This window comes from Seriola dumerili, unplaced genomic scaffold (genome assembly GCF_002260705.1).
Source record: "Seriola dumerili isolate Sdu_G_001 unplaced genomic scaffold, Sdu_1.0 BDQW01001124.1, whole genome shotgun sequence".
In the NCBI taxonomy this organism is placed as follows: Eukaryota; Metazoa; Chordata; class Actinopteri; order Carangiformes; family Carangidae; genus Seriola; species Seriola dumerili.
In genome coordinates this window covers 2,985,221-3,007,967 of record NW_019175379.1, presented here as the reverse complement: position 1 = coordinate 3,007,967, position 22,747 = coordinate 2,985,221, and the positions used below count along the sequence as shown (strand labels likewise).

The window sequence follows — 22,747 nt, the reverse complement described above, 5'->3', positions numbered from 1 at the left end:
TCTGTGAGGCTAGTTAGCTTAACTGAAAAAACTGGTGGTTAAATTCAATTAAAACTTTATTTTACTCTTCTATTTATCTTTCACTTGCTTATTCTACATTTTACTCCTTCATGTTTTTATTTTTATTTATTTATTTTTCACATAGCAGTAGCTAACACATTTTAGGGAGCAAGCTACCAAAGTTAGTTAGCCGACATGAGTTTACAGACACCATGCTTCTATCTTCATAAGTTAATCTCTCTTGTTGTCATCAAAACCACATTGGAAAAAAATCAAAATGTCAAGCATTAAACTGTAAACCTTTAAGTAGCATTACCTAGCCACCTTTCTTAGCATTTTCTAGCTAGTTAAAAGGCTTTAGCTACCGATTGTAGGTTAAAGGAAAATCTTACTCTTTATATTTAGCCTCTATGCTAAATATTTAGCTAACAATATTTTTATTTATGTATTGTAAATTTTTGACTTGTCTAATAACCTTTTAGTACAAGTTCTGTGGGTTCATAGAAGTTTTTAAATTCCTTGTTTTGTCCGACTAAGTCCAAAACCCCAAAAATATTACATTTATAACAATAATAAATAAATAAAATCAAGCTGTTAAAGAGACAACCACAATGTTATTACAGAGGCATCATCAAACATGAGCCAGACTGAATTTTGAATCTAAACCATTAAAATCTTCATAGGTGCCACAGCTCATGCTCTTCTGTCAAATCCTGTGACACTGATTTATATTTCTTACATAGTTACTTTGTCAACAAAATAGTCTGCAATATAGACAAACTCTAGAAATGCGCAGCAAAGAGTGAACACCGCAAACCCAACGACAGCATCTTTAGTGTCTCACAGGAAAGTGTTCAGCAATGCAAGCTGCAGCAGTGAGAAACAGGTTGTCAGACATGATGCAGCCTGCTGAAAAATTCCGGTTTTGATTAAAAGCGCTGGCAGTCTCTGCCTCACAGTGGATATGGACTGTACAGTTAATATAACGGCATCACTCCCTTACTGTCCAGAGTGGCATCCCGCTAATATGATGCTGGAAAAAGCCCAGAATCCAATCAGGGTTGTGACCATCGGGTTTTATGGTTTAGACATAGATTTTCCTGCTCACATCCTTCATGACACCAGCTCTCAGACCGCTGACCCTCAGGTTTCCACAGTAGCCAGAGGATCAGAAGATGACATGGGGGGGGGGGGGGGGGGGGGGGGGCTGGTCACGGTTTGACCTCAGTGGCAGGCTCAGGAGAGGCCGGGGGGGTTACAGCTGCAGGCTGGGCTAGTGTGGAGAACCAGGAGGACATGGCCGACTTGGCGCTGGTCAACGCTCCGCCCACTGACTGACCTGAGGAAGAGAAAGAGATTTTACTTGCAAAGCAGGTGCTCTGTGACATACTCATTTAAATAAAGGTCTGTTTTCTTTTCGTTGGGCTAAGTGATCATACACAACAGTGACACAGGTAACTCTCTCTTAGAGAAAACGAATGCTCTTTACATTTACAGATTGATTAAAATAAAAAGAAGAACTGTCTGGTTAGCCATGTCTGATGGAAGTGTCTTTAAAAACCCTGCACACCTTTGGTCCACCCACACAGGTGATTTGACTAATTCTGGTTTATAGACTTCAGCTTAGGACTGTGTGGGTGTGTAAAGACTGCACTTAATTGATTTACCTCGCTCTGCTGTTAGCTTTGTTTCACCTTATAGGAAGGAACAAATTACACCCTGATCAGTGGCTGTGCTTCACTTAGTTGTAGGCGGGCTGTAGAGAAATGGAGTTGAAAACACACCAACCAGTATAATATTTGGGAATCTCTGGTTTATTTGGTTTGGTTCAGCATGCTCAGGATCTGAAGAATGAAACACTCAGCAAGACGCTCATGTCTTTCATCTTACTATCTTACTTCCAGGGCACTACCCTGAGTAACAGCATCATCAGACTGCTTGACAGTGTCAATATCTTCCCTCCATGTCTCATATGGGTTTTAACTTAGGAACTGGTTTGTGTGCTTTTCTTACCCACTGCCTTCCCTGTCTGGACCACGCTGCGACTGGTGGTCATCATGGCGTTTCCGATCTTCTTCCCTCGCTCACTGTTCTGCACCGAGCTGCAGCGGACACGGAGAGAAAACAGAGAAAACAAAAGGTTCACCAAACCAGAAATCATGCACTGCCTTCACCTTTCTGTCTCTGGTGTGACATTGTTGGAATTCTTCCTCCTTTCCAAGAAACAAACTACACAAAAGTGCTGCTGCTAAATGTTGCGCCGACCTCTTAGAGGTTGGATTATGTAACAGGAGAGGCTGAGCAGCAGTCACAGGTGACGCATCTAATGATCGGAGCTGACCTGAGAGCGGAAACGAGTGGCAAACGTTTCACACCGAATGGATGGCTAAATGCAGCCCCAACCCGGCTTTATCCGCACAGCAGCCTGGTGTTGTGTCCAACGCGCAACCTTTCACATGGATCCCCACTGAGCTGACATTCAGAAGGAATCTCACTCCTGCATCATCTGGGAAAACGGCCGCGTTGTTAAAAAAGACCACGGGGATACGTGTCAGCAGCTGCCGAGCACAGACGTCTGTCACTCGAACACTCAGAGCCTTCACACCCTCTAATGAGCCAGTTATTTCATCTGAAAATAAACTCACTGTGAACTGTACTACAGTGCAGCTGCCTGAAGTAACCTGTTACCTTTGAGGATCATAACAGTGAGCTGTCACACTGAGTTTGCAGCGTATCTATGAGACACAATGAGAACAAAAGCCTCTGAGTTTTTCTATTTGTTTTGGCCAAGACGACGCTAGCACAGTGTTACTCCTATGGCCGCGAACGTCCTGCAAAAAAAACAGCAGAAAACTTCTTTGATGCTTCTTTAATGGTGACCTCATGCTGCAGCAGATGTTTTGCTGCTTTCTCTCCATAACTAATCGCTTTACTTCCAAAGTCAGACAACACAATATCATTCTTATTATGGCCCAACCCAACAGTCGTGGGAAAATGAATGTTAAGACACAATAGCTGCTGGAAATTGTATGAAGAAAAGCAGCAAATATTCTCTTTTGAGAGGCTGAAATCTGCAAATATTTTGGCATTTTTTCAATATTTTAGCTTGAAAAGAAAAAAGACAGATGCGATCTTCTTAAAAAGAACAAATTAAGAAATAATAAAATAGGATAAAGTAAAAAATAATATATGAAACAAATAAGACACATGAGCAAAAACTGAATAAACTGAAAATAGTGTAGCCGAGAACAGTAAAAAAAAATACCTTACATAGACGCAAACTGTTAAGATTTGTTTTCAAATTAGAATTAAGATTCAAATAAATGACAGATTTCAGCACAATCCTGTGCACTGTACGTGAAGCAGCAGAAATCACTCAAAGACCAAGGTGAATATTGGTCCATGTTGACTGCTTTTGCAACAAAAGGAAAGAAAATTGATTCAAACACAAAGGGAAAATTGCAGATTTCATCTTGTCAGAGACAATGACGCCGTCTCCTTCCTAAATATTCTATGACAGAACAAATACAACTGATGGAGGGAAAATAAATCTAATTTGTCAAAGCCAAGAGTCAGTGCTCATCTAAAAGAGACCTGCACGGTGTAAAGTCTGTATATGAAACTAAAAACCAGAGAGAACGTGAGAGCTGCGTGTGTGTGTGTGCTGTCATGTCATTCCTTCACACTCACACACTCACACACTCACACACTCACATACACACACACACACACACACACACACACACACACACACAGTGTTTATCTGACTACAGCATCAACATGACACCGCTCTGTGCAGACCGAGCCCGGTGGAGCGTGAACTGGCACCGCCACTCGCTGCCTCTGTGGCGTCTCGGAGTCAGACGGCCGTCCTCCGAGTGGATCCACCAAACAAGCTGTGGTTGCTAGGCGCTTGTTGCTAGGATCAATAATCCAGCTCCACGGCTGCACGTCCACCAGGAATCTGTCCTCACTGTGCCAACTTCCTTTTGTCTTTCTTTTCAAAGTACGAGACCTGCTGTTGTGCGTTCCCAGCAGTGCTGAGAGCCTTCGTATTTTTTTAATCACTTTGCTCAAAGCCACTATTTGTTGAATTAAATTAGACTATTCCAAGAAAAACTGGAGCTCTGTCCATGTTTGATATGCATCTTGTTTGATGCGCACACTGAGGGGCACTCATTTTCAAATTCTACATATTGTGTCTTTAAGTCATTTTTTATGCTCAATAACAAAATATTACCATAATATATATGTATAGTACTGATGAGGTCACTGGTCAATGCCAATATGCTGCATTATACAGCAGTTAATTCCGACTAAGTAATTTGATTGGACGAGAGGCATTCCGTGAGTGCTGATATAGAGTACAACACCTTTTAACTACATGTATCACCCCGCTTCACAGGTGTTCAATTAACCGCTAATTAGCGTTACATGAACGGTTGTTATCTATCTTAGATTGTAGCAAACTTTGCAAAGATGCAAGAAAATATTTCCAGAAATAACATTTGAATTAAATGGTGTATGGTCGTCAGAAGAGGGTGAAGGGAAGGAGCCTGGATACTTCAGCGCACTCCTGAGGTAACATGTTGACAAAGTAGAAAGCTAGTGTGCACGTACAGGTCAGGAAAATGTTTATGTGTTGCTTAGCAACAGTCCAGTCTTCGGTACTCAGCCAGCGGCCTTGTACCTATGACCGAATCACAGACCGTTAATATTTTCTCTTTTTTTGAATCTCATTTTTCTCCAAATGCTCACATTAATGTTTTATTTATTTTATGCAATTTTAAGCATTTTTCATCCTTTATTTATAAGCTGTTTGTACTTTTTTATTATTTATTGGTTTTGCCTGTATACTTATACACAAAGAATGTCATATGGGCCTTTAACTTTAGCTTCCATTCAAGATCTCAAAACTCAAATGTGTTATATCTATGTTTATATATAACAAAAGACATCTAGAGCCATGTTTTAAATGCACTGTTCCGTGTGACATACTGCAGCATGGAAAAAATGTTAATAACCTTCATGCTGCTGAAAGGAAATTTGGGTGGAATAATGGAAACAGTGTGGTAAAATGATCACATTTAAACTTTCTTCTAATACCACCCAGCTTCAGACTGGTTTCCAACAACCTCATGGTAACAGAAAGCAGTTATTTCCCCTGAGCTACATGCTCTGTTAGCTCAGAGAGGAGCCCAGCGGACACACTGACTCTCCATCTCACTGGCTGACCCAAATAAACAGCTCCTTATGTAGAGTAGTGTGGTGCACTGACAATAAAGAAAGCTCCTCTAACAGTGCGTGTGTGCCTGCAGCCGTGCAGCTCGTCACATGACTGTTTTTTGAGAACATCTCTGCCACCGGCTGCTCTTTGTCCGACACTGATGACGAGGAAGCATGAAAAGGGTGGGCTGTGTTAGCCCCCGGTGCTTCCATAATACACATGCAACACAGCACATTCACAAGGAAGTCAAGCGTAGGGCCTAGTTTTTTTTTTTGTTTTTTGTTTTTTTTACAGAGAGCATAAATAGCAGGGAGGTGGCACAAAAATGTCAGGGGCAGCAGCAGTGAGATCAAGAGCTTCACCATCATGTGAAGTGAGAGTGACGAACTGAGCAGAGTGGATGGACTCAGCTTTCCTCTTTTACTTTCTCAACCAGCATCCTGACAAGTGGGATGCATCAGAGCAGTCACCGTCTGTCCTACTAACCCCAGTTTCCCCCCCGATGTCCAATCTCAAGTTGCAAAACAGCTCCATGTTTACTGACGCAGGGAAAAACAGAGGGAGATTTCTGCTGCCCCTGACTGACGAGAGGCAACAAGGCAGCGCTTAGGGGCCAGGAAAATGTCTGATGGCTGATGGACACCAAAGAAAAAAAAAAAAAAATCAAATGAAGGAAGAAAAGTCAACAAGCAAAGCAAATTGAGTTCATCTTAGTTGTATTACAACGCTTTGCTATAATAGAATCCATTAGTACTGATACAGTATATGTTTCTTTTCCTATTTTCTGGAGGTAAACAATCGATGGATTACTGAACGGGCCCACCAGGCACAAGCCGAGGGGCCCAAAGGGGATAAGGCCCCAGGGCTTTCCCGGCTAAGTGTTACTAAAACAGACACATACAACTACAAACAGACAAAAAATGATCACAAAAATACTCAAAATGACTACAAAGAGACTCAAAATGGCTGCAAACATTCCTTTGTATGAGGGGTTGTGGGCTTTTTACATGTCTGTCCCCGGGGGCCCATTGTCCCATAATCCATCCATAGGAGCACCTCTGCTAACATCATAAAAATTTACTTTGACGCACCATAAACTGCCTCTTAGTTCCTTGCAGAGCTTTGCACTTTGTCTTATTGTTGCAGTTTTTATTTTATTTAATATCTATTTGTTTTTAACCACAGGAACATTACTTGTGTTCTGTGTGGCCTGTATGGAGCTTATATGTTAGATATTATTTTATTATTATTTAACAAAACTGTCAAATTAACTCATTTTAATCAGCATATGAAAGCTGAACCTGGTTTCTACATGTACAGTGGAAAAAAAAAAATGGTGTAAGCGTTAAGAATAAATGCTCATCAGCACTTCCTTATTATTCACAGGGTATTCTTGGATTTAATAACTGCGTTCGTTTTTCGTACTGCCAAAGATTTCACCATCCCTCAGAGGATGTCTGCGAGGCTCAAAGCTCCTGACAGTCAATAAACACTCGTCTCTGGTGTTCAAGGTTGCAGTGAAGACTGAGCTGTTTATCTGCCGCCGTGCCCTCGCGTCTCCGTTTAGAGAACACGTGTACAAACCTCACGCGCCCGCACACACACGCACGCACACAAACACCTCTTCAGACCGGCTGAATCCCCTCCTGTTTTGGAGGCCTGCTCTGACACAAAGCTGAGGCAGGAAATGAGACGCGTTTAATCCTGAGAAGCTTCGATGGCCCAGTGCCAGAATTCCTGCCTGAACCCCCTGATCAACCCCCCCCCCACCCCCCAAAACTATATCGGGTATTATGAGGAGTTTTATAGTACAGCGAGGGGAGCGGTGAGCCAGCAGTGCCCCTTTAACCTCCTCCTGGACCGTGAAAACAACATGGAGGAGACGGCTCTGACATGGTCAGCACTCTTCAAATCTTCAATCATTGTGAGATGTAGTAAGTGCAGGGTTGAAATCAGGGCTGGATTACCAACCGAGCAACTACCCAAGAGCCCAGAACCCAGAGGCCCAGGCAGTTTCAGGCAGTTTGTAGAGAAGTAATTAATTTTTTAATCAGGGCGACAACCAGCGACTATTTTCACTGTCGAATAACCTTTTGATTATTTTCTTAATTAATCGTTTCCCAGAGCCCAAGCTGTCATCGTGAAATTGCTGTTTTTTTGACTAATTGTCATATAGAGGACAAAGAAAATCAATGAATTTTTTGGCACTGTTGCTTCAAAAATGGCTTAAATGATGAATTAATCAATCGACTAATTGATTAATTGGCTAACTTTCACGTGGAAAACATGATGCAATTGTTTTTCTAAGCGAACAGGTAGTTTTTATAGTTTTACTCTGATGGTTTTATGTTGTTACTTTTATATTTTGGTTTATTTCTCTATGTTCAGCTTCTCCCAGACATTGCTGATAAATTTTACAGTGCTGTATTTTCTGTGCACTTATCAAACTCTGATTCTTAAAAATGCTGTAAAATTTCTTAGTCAGTTTTTTCTTCGTTCACACCCTCTTGTTCTTTTTCATCTTAGTTTTTATTCCACTTCTGATTTTAATGTGCTGCAAAACTAAACCTAACCCAGTTTAAGGTTCCTCCACAGTTTGTTTGTCTGTGTGTTTGTTTACTGACGCATCACGACAAAGTTCACGGCGGCCGTGTCACCAGACCCCTGAAGGTAAAGTGAGAGCAGCGAGTATCACAGCCAGGCAGATCTGCCCGTGTTCTCACCATAAAGCTAAGTTAGGGACGGAGACACACTCGACTCTCCCTCTGTGTGGGTGTGTATGTGTTAGTGTGTGTGTGTGTGTGTGTGTGTGTGTGTGGTGGGGGCATTTATCCGACGTGTAACAGTAGAAGCGGCGCTCCAGCTGTGGACGGAGTCATCTTTCATCCACACTTCCTCGAATGAAACCGGAGCCGAAGCTGAAGAAGTCTCCGGCTCTGTTTTTGAGAATGAAACTCGCTCATAATTAATGAGTTTAGCTGATACGAGACCCTCGCTGCCACCATGACTACATTAAAATCAGACGTCTCAGATCCAAACAAACTGAGGCTGCTCACTGCCATTCATTATTCCATTTCCTCCAAAATAAAAGCACTTTTCCTTACTATTTGAGGGTGATAATCAATTTAGTTTATGTTTTTAATTTAACATTTTGTATTAGTTACCACTTGTTATCGTGTTCGACTTTTCCTTGTTGCCATGTCTGAATGACCAGCAGCAATCTTTCTTCTATCACCCAACTCTATGTTAATTTGTTTTTAGTTTCATTTTTTTTATAAAGGCATTAATTAAGGTGAAATTTATAGTTGACCCCAGATAATGTGCAGTGGGTGGACGCCTCTTATTTAAATGTGTTATGCTGAGTTTTTACAGCTTTCTTTTTAAAAGGAGCAGGACACTCAACTATTGAAAGTGAGAGCTGCGGAACCTATCAAATGTCACTTCCTGAATTTACAGCATTTCATCTTGTCACCACATGAGGGCGACAACACGCAGGTTTTGGCGGGGCACTGTTTCGACTGAACTACAGCAAAGAAGAAAAAAACAAAAAAAACAAAAAAAAAAAACAAATACAATGAACTTGTGTCTCAGTGTTTTATGCTGCTGAGGTGAAGTCAAAGACAGACTTCCACTTGAGTGAACATTAAAGCTATTATGTATTGTCCTGTAAATAGCGGGAGATGAAAGAATACTCACTGTGAAAGCCGTAGTTTCACATCAGCAACACTGTACTGCCCCTGGAATGGGTGTCTGCAACAGAGAGGGAAATGCAGGGATCACTTATATGTATGTAGATTTTCATTTTGAGAAATACAGTCTGGTTTCAACAGAGTCACTGCGAACATTACCTTAACTTCAATAAATATCACGTAAATATCACAAAAAAATGAAATTTGCATTATAAATGTATTTGAATCAATTGATATCTCTCTCTGCTATTCGGAGCATAATTACGCACTTTTAAAGACTGAATTTGTTTTCTCTCCTCATTCTGTGCTGTAAATGAACACTGCACTCAAACATCACTGTATATACAGCGTGTAGTTCCCAAAACTGGCAAGCACCAAGAACTGGTATTTAATATCTGGTCAGATTCATAATCTTACTTATTGTTGAGTAGATAGTTCCTGATTTAAATCAACACATAGCCAATTTTTTGCTTGTTTTTAGACTTAATTTAACATTTAAGGTTAACATTTGATTTACTTTCTTAAAAGGCAAAAAACGGATTTTCAGAGTAAAATATGTTCTTTTTTTTCCCCAAAGTGCCTGGCACATTTTTCCGTCCTGTCCACGTACCCTGGGGTGATGGCGGTCATGGCGGGGTGCTTGTTGCTGTACCACACCCGATAGTTGTGGCTGATCTTCCAGGCTGCGATGAAAGGAGCGCCGTAATCAGCCAGCAGCCGCTCATTATCTGCACAGTGACAAGACAAACAAGAGACAGGCGAAGGAGTCAGCGAACGCCATTAAGCAGCATAACTGGATTTACTGTCATTTTCTCTACAAAGTAATTATGTGTGATGATCGCAGTGGGTACACATGACGCAGTGATTACAGCTCCAATCATAATTAGTGATGCCTCTGAACACGACGTGCTCAAAATACAACTAGTATTAGTACTCAGTCCGACATGAATGGAAAACACAATTAAAGCTCTTTTAACCTTTTTAATGTTTCCTGGAAATAAAAGTTAAAACCAATTTGACAGTGAAGAAAACAAAGCCAGAAAAACAGAGTGTAACTTTACAGCAGCAGAGAACGAAACATGCACAGGAAACTTTTAGACTTCCAGAAATGTATGCACATTACGCTGCCTGTTTCATTTGAGGACATTCAGCATTATGTACTCACTACCTTCAGCTCATTAGTGTTTCTGGAAATCAGCTTACACGTAGTGAATATTTTTAGTTAGTTAGTTTTAACCATTTATTGCAACAATAATATCCACATTAGTTTGGCGGCGTGAAACAAAGCTGAGCCACCTCACAAAGCTGTTCCCTGAGCTTGAGAAATATTTTAAATTCACTTTACAAATTGAAGCTACACTGACAGGACAAAGGCTGCAGAGGTGGAGGCTGTAAAACTGTTGGAGACAGGCAGTGGTGTAGCAGCAACGATGTAGACAAAATAAATGTCATAAGATTATATGGGCCGCCTAATGTTAGAGATAGTGTAGGATATGAATATATACTGTATGACTGGATGATATATAGATTAATATGAACTATATTGATTTAAAAATGACTTTAATACCTCCCTCAGGTTCAATTATCATAATATTGTACTACAGTTGCAAGCAGGGTAAATAATATATAAGATGAAAATTACATTTTTATTGTAGTGGAATGAATGGAAATCAATTGGCAGTTTGAAGATGATACAGCATTGATCTAAAAACATACACACGCTTTGGAAAATCTGCTCTAAGCAGCTGAAGTAAAAAAAAAAAAAGAGAGACTTTATTTCACAGGTTCGTTATTACCTAAGATTTTCCTGGAAAAACTGTGGAGATTTGTTCTAATTACAGGAAAAACAGACACAGTTCTGAGACTGATGTTTTAGTTGTGCTGAGTCTATTGTCGTAAGTGTCAAAAGAGAGGGAAAAAGACACAATAAATATAGGTGAGGGACCCACCTTGCTGTAGTGCAGAGGACAGTAATGAGTGGAGGTAGAGGGTGAACTGGGCTCTGATCCACTCGTCTCCGCCCTCCCAGCCCGTCCCGTCCAAGAAGACGTCGTCGCGGTTCTCCGTCACGTGTTTGACGAGGTAGTCGGCGAAACGCAGGTCTGCCGTCGTCAAACTCAGGATCTTTCGGAGCTCGGGGTCCTGGATCTGGATACGAGCTTCTTCCACCTACAACGCCGAAAAACGTACAGTATTTACTTTCAGGAACCTTTAAGGAAGGTTAAATTAAAAGTAAATAAAGCAGTTCATACTCAGTTTATATATTATTACCTCAACAATAGCATCACTGAGGTGCCTCTGCTGGCGGAAGAGGATGTTGGTCGCCCCGGCAACGAAGCCTCGCACCGCTACGTCTGATAGGAGGTGATGCTGCTGCAGGGCCATGTAGGGCAGACACAGGTAACCCTAGCAACAACAACAGGCAAAGGTCAGGTGCTTATCTCCACCCCGCTGCCTGGACCGATGTGGGGTAGGATTTCAGTGGAAGGACACACCCAACACAAACACAAGCTCTCCGAGGGTTATATCTGAACTAATATCCTCTTTGGACCAAAACACACACAGGTTTTTATTTGATGAGTGGGAGGCGTTGGCTGTGGCCTTGTCTTTATTGGTTATTTATTAACTAATATTGATCACAAACAGATTTTCTCCAAAACTCAATGAGGAAACATGACTTCAGAGTTTCAATCCAAAATGGATTCTCAAACATTTATTTATATCATTTATTTAGAAACGAACCCTTCCCTGTTTTATATCTTATGTAAATTCGAGATTTTGGGGTTTTCTACTGTTGGTCTGACAAAAAAAGGAAAACTGAAGATATCATTTCGGGTTCTGGCAACAATGTTTTGGATTGCTATGTATAAAATCTGAGACATAATGAAAATAATCAGTAGTCAATCAGCAGTTGTAGTTACCTTAGTGAAGATGGGGAGTGGCAGCCCGTACTGGTCCTCCTCCAGACCAGACAACAGGCCCTGGGTGACCCCTCCCTGACCACCGGCCGCCTGCGGCTGCACAGTGATGGGCGTTCCTGGTTTGGAGTCGAAGGCGTCCTGTAGCTGCTCCAACCCCGTCTCTTTCCCCTCACTTGCCTCTTTAGCACCACCTTCTTCTAACACGCTGGGGTCCAGGGTCTCCCAGTCGCTCTCTGAGGAGTCTGGAGAGGTACGTGATGGGGGTTTGAGGAGGTGATTGTCCCCCTCTGTGCTGTTCCCAGAGGACAGGGACTCTGCAGCGGGCTGGACGGTCTCCTCCACCTCCAGCTCCAGGGTGGTGTTGGCGATGTCGGTGACGGACACAGACACGAACTCCTCGGCTCCGGAGATGCTCTCCACCAGGCTCAGGTCCTCCGACACGCTGCTCTTGGGTCTGTAGTGTGACGAGTCCACCAGGCCGTGCTCGATCATACCTGCACAAATCAGATACATGAAATGATTTCCTGATTTTCCATTTGAGCACCCCTTTAAAATCTTTGGATTACTCATTTTCTGCTTTTTGCTGTGAACACATCATTGATGTATTATCACCTTTTAAGGTTATAAGGCCACAAAAGGTGGAGGTGTGCATTGCTGAGATACAGCAGCTCCAGATTTCCAAAGGGATTTTAAGCCTAATATGATTTTCTCAGGCTCCTCTGCTTCTATTAATAATTTGCTGGTGGATTAATAATTTGAATTTTGCTGCAGGTCTTTGAAGCGATTCCTCTCTCACATGGATTCATACTTATTATGTTAAGATATTTTCAAGACTGCATTTCATGTCTCTCTTCCCCTCAGTTTTTATATTATCTGCACAGGTGGATTTAAATAAACTAACCCTATGCACCACCCTTTCCTAATGTGTCATGCAGGAGGAGTGAAGCTGTCAGACACGTTTTTCTTTTACTGACCTGGAAACAGTGATAAAACTGTCATCAGAGCTCCTACTAGTCTGTTGACAGGAGAAACATAGAACAGGACCTGCAAACATGAGCCAGAAAAAAAAACAGACACATAGAGTCACATTTCAAAAGTAGTGAATAACTACAGAACAAGTTGGACAAGTTGGGTTTATTCGCACCTTCTTCTCCAGCAGGATAAGCTTGAAGAGGATGAGAACCTGCGAAGGTAAGAAGACGTTTCCGGATTACTGATGCCGTACAAACAGAGAATATTACACTCTTTTTAAAATGATCTTCACAGCCATCATCTTCTACCTTGTGTCGAAAATGCAGTATTAAATCCCTCGGTGATAACCCTGAGGAGAGGAAACAAACATGGGCATCAATACGTGTGGAATTCACCCTCAGAGAAAAATGCATGAACATTTTTGTGCAGTTAGCAGCAGTCACGCGGTCGAAAGGCCTGACGCGACACAAACAACAACAAATATGGTCGGTTTGAAGAATTTTTACATCTCTGAAAATACAAAACAAAGCAAAACTGTGTGTTTTTGGCTCGTTTTTTGACTGGAAAACTGCACAATTAAAAGAGTCTCAAATTTTGAGCTTTTTTCTTATACTTTATTGAACTAAAATCCCTGAAAAGGTGCAAAAAAAATCAAAAGCTTGAATTTGTGTCTCACATGTGCACACTGGGCAGGTTGTGATGTGTAACTGTGAGCCTGAAAAGTTAAAGTGCAAAGTTGCAGATGTGTGAAATTTGAAGTTTTACCTAAATAAACCTGCGATCCCTCCAGAGTGGAGCCCCTCAGAGAGCCGTTCATGTGGTCGTAGAGTTCCTGCAGGGTCGCAGCAGGAGACGGGAGGTGAGTGGAGGTGACGACAGGGATGTCGAACAGCAACAACAAAACGTGCACAAAAGTCTCACCTTCAGAATAGAGATCTGCGAGAAGTCTTTCTCCTCAAAGTATGCGTGTGTGATGAGTTGTAGTTTCGCTTGAAGCAGACCGTAGAGAGGCTGTGGATCAAAACAAACAGTCAGCAGCAGACCGTGTGTGTGAGTCAGTTACAGTATGAGCCACAAAAACCTAAGGCAGGCTAATGCCTCATCACAGGAAAAGCAACACTCGATCATGAGTCCAAACAGCATGTGCTTCTTGATCCCTGTTTAACGACTAAAGACTGAGGAATAAAACGTGATAATATCCTCATAATTAAAGGATATCTAATGTCTCATCCAGCATTCATGTTGAATCTACTTTATACTTTATACCGTTAAATGAAATTTACTTCAGGGACTCGACATGCAGATTCTTCACCTCAAATGAGAAGAGACAGTTACCATAGAGCCTCGCTGGATTCATTTCTGAAAACTAGATGTGAGGATGCCTGGAAATGAAAAGCCTTCTCTCTGCCCTTTCCCCCATCACAGTGAGGTCACGACAGTATTTCAGGGCCCAGTTACTTGAACCTTTATTTGATTAGCTCCAGCTCATAAAGCTACTGAGCCTGAAATCAAATCTTTTTTCTATTACGTTGCGAGATAACAGCGTCGTCCTCTGACTGACTCACCACTCGGCTGAGGACGCAGACGCTCTTCTGAACCGTCTCCCTGGTGACGTCAGCCTGCCGAACCTTCAGGGCCTGAAGAGGGATTAAAACAATTTTTTTTTTAATATTAATATATATATATTAAACCACAAGCCAAACATAATGAGGACGCTGTGTGAGTAATTGCTCTGCAGATGACCTCCTGACAAACTCATGCTAATGTCACAAGAGACTAAAATAAGACAATAGATGTTGTCATTTTATTTCCTCTGGATGCTTCAAATCAAAACTCCCATCATAAACACAAACGAAGAAGAGAACAATGATGTGCATAACAATAAACAAAGCTCATGGTCAAAAGCATGTGGACACCCAAACTTTGCACCCTTGTGTGAAAAGGGAAACATTTCACTCCAAAACTGCTGCATTACTTTTCTTCTACTTTTTGATTCTTTGCATATATTTTGATGCTAATCTCTGAATACGTCTTCTGCTACTGGTGTCTACATACTTTTGGCCACACAATATGTATATACTACGACAGAGAACAAAATCAAGGCTTCCGGAATTAAAAGGAAATGTATGTGGACTGACCTTTGCTTCTATCTGGCGATAACACGAGACTCCGTACACACACTTCATGTCTGCAGTGAGCGGCGGCAGGTGAAAATACACCGTGTCTGCAAAACAGGAAGATCTGTCATTTTAAAGGTCCCAAATTTTACACTTTTTTTTTTAATAATCATTAGAAGATGGATTTGTGGTTTTAAGTACCAAAAACCATCTCAGTGTAGTTTTACATCTCCTCTCTCAGGATTCAGGATTAGCAACAATAGATCAGTAAGCCAATCAGAAGAGAGGAGGCTCTGAGCCTCTCTTCTGATTGGCTTACTGTTTTCTGAGTGATCGAGTAAAAATATAGCAGATTTCAGATAAACGCTCAGAGAAACCAAATCCTGTCAGATCGAATGGTGGGTCCAGGTGGGCGGGGCTTGAGGCATAGCTGAGAGTGGAGCCTGCTATGTTATGACATCACAAAGTTACAGAAGTCCTGACGGCTCGTTTTAAGGCTCAGTTTCTGAATACAGGCTGTGTGCATTTCTCTGTGGACTGAGTTTTGATACTTTCACAGTATTAAAATACAACCTAGCTTTATAATCAAAAAAGACATGGAAATCTCACTTTATGCAACATGGGACCTTTAATATAGAGTGTCATACAATCTTTCATAAGGACCGTCCATCAGAATCTGCAGAAACACGTGTCAACCAAAAGCGAAAATCAGCAAACGCGTCACGTGTGAGTGCAGTTTAGGAGCTCACACCGTTCCCACGCTGCAGAGAAAGCTTCAGCTCCTATATTAGTACATGCACCTGACAGTAGGATATGCAAAGTTCAGAGAGAGAGATAGAGGGGGTGGTTATGTAAGAGTGTGGGTACAAAGCAGAGAGAATTAAAATCAGCCACATAAGTGCTGAGCAGAGTTGTTTAAATGATCATATTGCAGCACAGCAGGATTTCAACACTGTGGCCAAACTGGATAAACATGCGACCTGAAGAAAACATGTCCCAGCTGCTCATCGACGGCTGGTGTTCTGCATGTTTAAGTCTATTAGCTACAACTCGCACAACACGACTGCAGAGCATTTTCCAAAGCACATCATACAGTTTTAAATGCATTTCCAACTTTCCAAACAGCCACTCATTTCAGTTCATTTTAATACACATTAAAAATTGATTTGCAGCCACTTTACTCGCTTGAAGGTGACATCATGCTGCTTTAAACATGCACTAATTTCAGAGCAAGATCCAATTGTGGTGCATTCAAAGACACTCCTGACATATGAGATCCCGATCTTTTTTGCAGCAATAAATGAGGAAATTCATATTGTCCTTTTAATCACATCTAACTTCGCTTATTGTTTGTCCAAAGACAGAGCGCTCGAATAAAATGCTGTTCTGGTGAATGACACTCAAATATTGTTTATTAGAGCGTTCCAAATGACAAAAACAAAAACAGGAAACAATAAAAATAAATAGTCACTGTGATGGATTACCTGCGTAAGCATTGTTTCCAGTCTGTGGGAACATGCAAATAAATAGAAACTGATGCTTAACTGCATGTAGAAGTAAGGGAACTCATCTGAAACCTTATATGCTTTGATTGGGTGGATGGTCAGCGATAATGTTAAGTATTTCACGGTTGTTTAAGTTCATGAATCCAAGTAAGATCATTATCAATAATTAAAGTTTCTAGTAGTAAAATGAAACACACTGCAACAGTGAAGGAAATGGCATGACTATGACCCTTTATTCCACCAGAGGACGAGACAAAGAGCAGTTTAAAATGCGGTTAAGATCTGCTCTGATGAGTCGCCATCAGGGTCGAAAAGGTTGGACTGTGGACATCAGAGATTAACCAGTCGAGGCAGCAACGGGGCATCTGGACCGAGGCCACAGCTGCGGCACATGGACCAAACCAGCACGAGCCAAAAAGACAGCAACACAACTCTCTGTTCCAGATTCACAATTCTGCACCAATAGTCACTGGAAGCTGCTGCTGAGGTGCATACATGTCTGCAGAGGGTCCTGCTGAACTGAACTGAGACAGAAACAGAGACATATAATTCTGTGAAACCCTAAACAGAGCTGCTTTATTGTCGACAGCGGAGTGAGCCTGTATACTGTATTTACAGTGCAACCAACACCCAGTCACATCCTCAGGGACTGTAGTTTTCGTGAGCTGCAGTGCAGAGGGAGTCGGTCACATCACTGCTGACAGTCTGATGTTGCAGCAGCACAAACACAAGCAGTAGATTAAAGAAATACACAGCAGGGATCAGCTCAGATTCACCTCGATTTTTTTTAGAAATGTAAAACAGAAACTGTGAAAGAGTCGGATCATGAGCTGCAGGACATGGAAATTTGTGATGCATTTTGCTTTATTCGGGCTGATATATACTGACCATAGGTCTGCAACGAACGATTATTCTTGTTACCGATTATCCTGCTAATTATTTTCATTTTTAATCAATTAATCATCATCAGAAAACAACGTTCTGGAGTCAAAAATCACACGTTAAAATGTCGTACTTTGTCAAGAGCCTTGAACCTGCAAATGTTTTCCTTTTCTGTTGATGGTCTAATGGTTGCAGTTCCAAATGGAATGTGCTTTAATTAATAGGTGGATCCAGTAGTGGCAGATAATAGCAGTCTATGGGATAACACATATAAAATATGCATAGCACGTGCATGATGATGACAGTCTTGCAAGTGATCAAATAGTTTTAGTCGTGATGCATCTGTGCAGAGAAGAAAATATTAAAATTGTGAATTATGCAAAAAAAAAAATGATCTGAAACCTGCAAGGGACTAAAAATAAGATGAATAAACCTGCAACCATGCTGGATGCAAAACTTTTAAACTGCTCTCCTTCCTCCAAAGTAAAAGCGCAAGAGAGAGAGAAAAAAAAGGCTGGACGATTTTTTCATCCGGGAAGTTTCTGCGTATTCATGCAGCATGAAAAACGACATTTTTCCCTCCTTAGTCAGAGCCACACAAACACTGAGTAGACCGACAGAAAAACAGCAGAGAGCTGCTGACCATGGGCAGGAAATGAGAAACTCCTCTGTCCTGTATCATCAGATCAGAAACACTTGGTGCTGATCGCTGTAGTTTTGAATCTAGATGTGAACTTTGCCTCATTTCCTCCTGACTGCCGTCGCGGGGCAGCACGAACAGCAGCAGTGAACCACAGGTTGGTCACATGACAGCAGCCACAACACACAGGACAGTTCGACTCACTGTCACCAACACCGAGTCCTGGTCTCCCTTTACAGCCTGGATACTGTCTCTGGTTTCTAAGTGACACCTGCTTTTACAAAATCAGCACTAAGAAACTTGAACTGAATTTTAACTCATCATACTCAACAATTACACAATGACAGATTCCCCAAATAAAAACATAAAATCTTGGTTGTCAAGGTTGTAATTTCCACGGAGATGGTCATCCTATTTTCATCTTATCTAAGTCGCCTTCAATGATTACTCACAGCAATGAGCTTTACAGAAAATGCACGGAGTGATTTGTGGGTTTCTTTTTCCCTGGGTTTCGCCTCTCAGGCTGCCGTACCTTACTGGTGGAGGTGTGCAGATGGATTTCCAGGCAATGTGAGGAAAAAAACAACCCAAAATGACTGAACTCCTAGGATAATCAACATGAAATGATTTCTGTGCCTAAAACTGCACGAAAACACAAAAGTAAAAGTGCTTCAGTAGCTCTAGCGATCAAGTCGAAGCTCTGGGATTTATGAAGCTGTGGTTTTACACTGAAACTTACTGCAGGAACAAACACCAGTTTGAAGGTCAGACAGCTCACACTGTTTCTGTGTGTACAATAAACCCAAAACCTTGTCCGTACAGAGAGCGAGAGTTGTCACAACCCCTAACACTTTGTCAGCTACTGCCGGTTACAAGCTAACAACAACAACAACATAAACAAATAAAAGATGCTAACTTCGCTAACCATTCTGATACATCTGCTAGATGCCGATATTGGTCACAACAGACTCCTCATCTGAGTCTGGGTCTGACTGAGGCGCGAACATGTGGCTATTCATACTGATACACACTGCTCTTTCACCGGTCGGCACAAGCAGTGGTGGTGGGCGGAACACAAAGTCTGATTCTCAATGAGGAAGTAAGTGTAGATGTAGATTTTTATCCACTTTTTATGAGGGAAAACCATGTTTAACAATCTATTAGAGTATTCTGGTATAGTTTAAAACATATCTGGAAAGGAACTTGAACATTAACCAGTGACTTTTTAATCATTTTCACAATTAAGCGATTCAGTGTTTGGTCCAAAGAATGTCTGCAATTAGCAAAAAAATGACCAGAAGCTGGAGGTGAGATATCCAGTCAAACATCACAAAACCATGGCACAATAACAGCCTTTACATGCCACTACATACACTGCAGGGGAGACGTACCTTCCTGGTAGTTGTGCGCTCCGTCGGGCAGAGCAAGGAAAGGGAGGTACTTCCACTCCTCAGGCAGCAGGTTACTGTCGTGACCCTCATCTGGCATCAGCGGAGGGTAAGAGAATTCAACCTGAGGGCCGAGGAGAGAAAGCACGGTCAGATTTACCACCATGTAGCGCCGGAGTAGGTGACACGTTCCTTTAACTCGTTCTCAGCTCTCAAACGTCACATTAACTCACGCACAAATATTTCATGGGATAAGTGATCAACAAACAAACAGAACCAGGAGATACCCTGCACCCCTCAGTCCTTCAGAAAAGTGATAGTCAGTTACAACCAGCGCTGCGTGATCATGTAGCCTAAACAAAGCTAATTTATTTGTTTTATTCAGTTTAGAGGAGAGAAGTTAAATGATTAACCGAGCATCAAAACTTTAAATCAATTAATTCAAGCAACAACATCAAATATTCTTTTGGTTCCAGCTTCTCAGATGTGATGATATGTCAGTGTAAACTAAATATATTCAAGTTTTGGATTTCAACACATCATCTCGAGTTCTGGGAAACTGTGATTGTGACACTTTATAGATCACATGAAATGATAAAAATGAGATTAATCGATACTGAAAAAAGGTCAGTGGCTGCAGGTTTAATTCAATCACAAGCAGTGGAGAACATAAACATTTTCAACCTGCATCACTTCCAGTGTTTGGTCCTCAATAACTGCCGCTACGCTGCTAGCAGACTCTCTTTTCTCATCTTTACTGTCTCTATTGTTTATACTGATCTCTAGAAAAAATTCACACCACCATTGTAGCCCAGCCTCCTGCCAGTGGTGACAGTTAAGAGCCGCCTACAAGATTAACCTGAAACCTGCTGGTCCTGAACGCCACACACACACATACACCCAGCAACAATGATTCACCCTTTATGGATAAACTGCTGCAGAGTGCGCTCCCTCAGGGCGAGCTGCCACTCCTTACTCTGGAGAAGTGATGCTCTGAACAGAAACACCTCCACATCTCTTTAATAAGCCTCCTGATGAAGAAACAGATGGGTGGCAGGTCAAAAGAGACGGAGACAGAGGGATTACAGGAGCCCAATCATCTGATACCCAGCAGGAGATCGCTGACACCCCCCCCCCCCCCCCCCCCACACACACACACACACACTCTCAGATAACCTCCATTAACAGCAACAGGCTCATTACCCAAAACAAAGGAGTCTGCTGTGTCGCAGCTTCAGTCTCGTCTTGCAGCTTTATCTTTCAACTCAACCAAGCAGCTGCTTCCGACGCCACAGAGTCGAGTGAAACGGCCCACAGAAAGACCGTCCTCTCATCTTTTAGCAGCAGAGACAGATGGAGAGCAGTAGCAACAACCACGTGGCACAGTGTTTGGGTTTATGGCTGCTAGCTCAGCCTGTAAATGTAATGAATTTTGAAGAAGAAGAAGAAGAGGAGGAGGTGGTAATTAGAGGATGCATTAGAGCCACTTATGTTGCTGCCTCATGTTCACTCTCACTGATTAGCAGGTGTCACTGACGCTGTCATGCAGGAGGCCAGAGGTCAGGCATGTCAGTGAGTGGTGTGAGTTAAACATTCATCGCCGCAAAACTGGTTTACAAGGACAGGAATGCCAAAGCCAACATTTGAGCTTTCTTACATTTAGTTAATAAGAAACTAAACCTTTGTTTTGATAATCAATTAATCATTTTAGTCATTTTTCAAGCGAAACGGCCAAAACATTCCCTGATTTTCTGCTTTGCTTATGTCATAAATGACTGAATAAAGTGAACATCTGATGCTGAATTTAACATCTCATTGAGCTGTGGGAAATTTTAACAGGCTTTTGTTCTTTATTTTCATACGTTTTATAGACAAAACAATTCATCGATTAATCGAGAAAATGATTGCCAGATTAATTAATAATGACAGAGATTAAAACTGCAATCGATTGGTCGATTAGTCAATTCTGATAATTAACTAACCATTTTAGTTTTTCTTCTAAACAAAAAAGCCAAAAAAAAGCTGGTTAAAGCTTCTCAAATGGGAAGATTTGTTCCTTTTCTTTCACATAAATGACAGTAAACTGAATATGTTTGGTGGTTACAAATACAGGAAGATGTTTGAATACAGAACAGCCTTGTTGCAGCTTATTACAGGTATTGTACTGTTCTTCTCAGAAAACTCAACTTTGACATAGAGCTCCTTTGATAATTGATTAATTGTTCATTAATCATTGATTAGTTTAGTCACTTTTTAAAATCAAAAATGTCAAACATTTGCTGGTTCCTGCTTCATATAAGTCTCTGCATCTTTAGTAATATCTAAAACACAAGTTAATGCCCAACACAAACTCTCAGGATCCAGTCTCCTCTTTGTTGACATCCATGCACTAAATCAAACAGCTCGATTTGAGACGCAGATTAACATCAGGGAGGGAAATCTACTGCATCCAGGACCAGTTCAGGACAAGCTGCAGCCTGTAATGAAAACGCTGCTCTTGCTGTTGAATACACTGGACTAGAAAGATGTCTAAGTTGGCAGCAGAGCCCATGTTACATAACCCAGAGAGCAGAGCCAGAGCAAACAGCTGATTTAACTTCAATGCATGTCAGGCAGGGGACAATTATCACCATCCCTGCAGGCTTATGAGAGCTATAATTAAAATAAAGACACTCATTAAGCCGCAGTGTAATCATCCTTCTGTTTGATGCAGGATACAGAGACATAGTGGAACTGTGCCTTTATATGCAGTTAGCTGCGTTAGCATGGAGCAGGGTTCATGTACCTGACAGCCCTTTTTATGGTGAAATCCAACCACCACGATGTGTAGCACCGGCCCTTTCGCGTCGTCTCTGCCGTGGGACTCCATGCCCGCCTCCCCCTGGATGTTTAGTCAGGACTGGGATGTTCTGAAATCGGGGGTCGGATGTAAAAACAGTAAACACAGTAGATTTTTTTAAACTCCTGAATCGGTAAACAGACCGGAGCACAACTCAGTCGCAGAGGAGAGGGTTTTCTGTTCCGCTTGGTCTTTCAAAGATGACGGAAAGGAATGACAGAGTGAGATGATTCACTGCAGCGCACTTCCTGTTTTTTGCCTATCTTAATTCATAGAGTTAACATAATTGTTTGTGCAAACAAGGAATAATACACAATACCAATGTCTAGGGAGGTACACATGGACATACAGCGAAAACAAGGATAACAAAGCTGAGCAAAGATAAATAGACACTAAAGTAGGACTATTATGCTAGACAACGAAATCTAAAGTAAGGAACCATCTTGACCTCGACTCTTGTCTCTTTGTTTAGTGAAAGAATTACGTCATGCATCGACAGCGCCATCACGTTGAACTAAATCGAATAACATAACTTAATCTTCGAGTTCTAACAATTTCTATCACATC

At 41.6% G+C, this 22,747-nt stretch overlaps 1 protein-coding gene across 1 annotated transcript; it reads right to left on the bottom strand.

Moving 5' to 3' along the window:
- Nucleotides 1-1,208: 1,208 nt before the first annotated feature.
- avl9 (AVL9 cell migration associated) lies at nt 1,209-22,353 on the bottom strand. Its single transcript, XM_022767246.1, has 16 exons — nt 22,127-22,353; nt 19,345-19,465; nt 14,948-15,033; nt 14,375-14,446; nt 13,731-13,820; nt 13,575-13,641; nt 13,118-13,158; nt 12,982-13,020; nt 12,812-12,881; nt 11,838-12,331; nt 11,188-11,322; nt 10,866-11,085; nt 9,527-9,644; nt 8,924-8,977; nt 2,014-2,102; nt 1,209-1,339 (listed from the first exon to the last, which is right to left on the bottom strand). The coding sequence occupies exons 1-16, from the start codon at nt 22,208-22,210 to the stop codon at nt 1,212-1,214; spliced, it is 1,908 nt and encodes a 635-aa protein (XP_022622967.1). The 5' UTR covers nt 22,211-22,353; the 3' UTR covers nt 1,209-1,211.
- Between the last annotated feature and the right edge of the window lie 394 nt (nt 22,354-22,747).

Bases quoted from the DNA above. Each gene is read 5' to 3' on its own strand.
- avl9 (XM_022767246.1), bottom strand. From the start codon at position 22,210: ATGGAGTCCCACGGCAGAGACGACGCGAAAGGGCCGGTGCTACACATC. The intron at 13,821-14,374 runs GTGAGTCAGTCA...TTTGATCCACAG, and splicing joins TCTGCGTCCTCAGCCGAGTG to CCTCTCTACGGTCTGCTTCA. The intron at 12,882-12,981 runs GTGCGAATAAAC...TCATGTTTGCAG, and splicing joins TTATCCTGCTGGAGAAGAAG to GTCCTGTTCTATGTTTCTCC.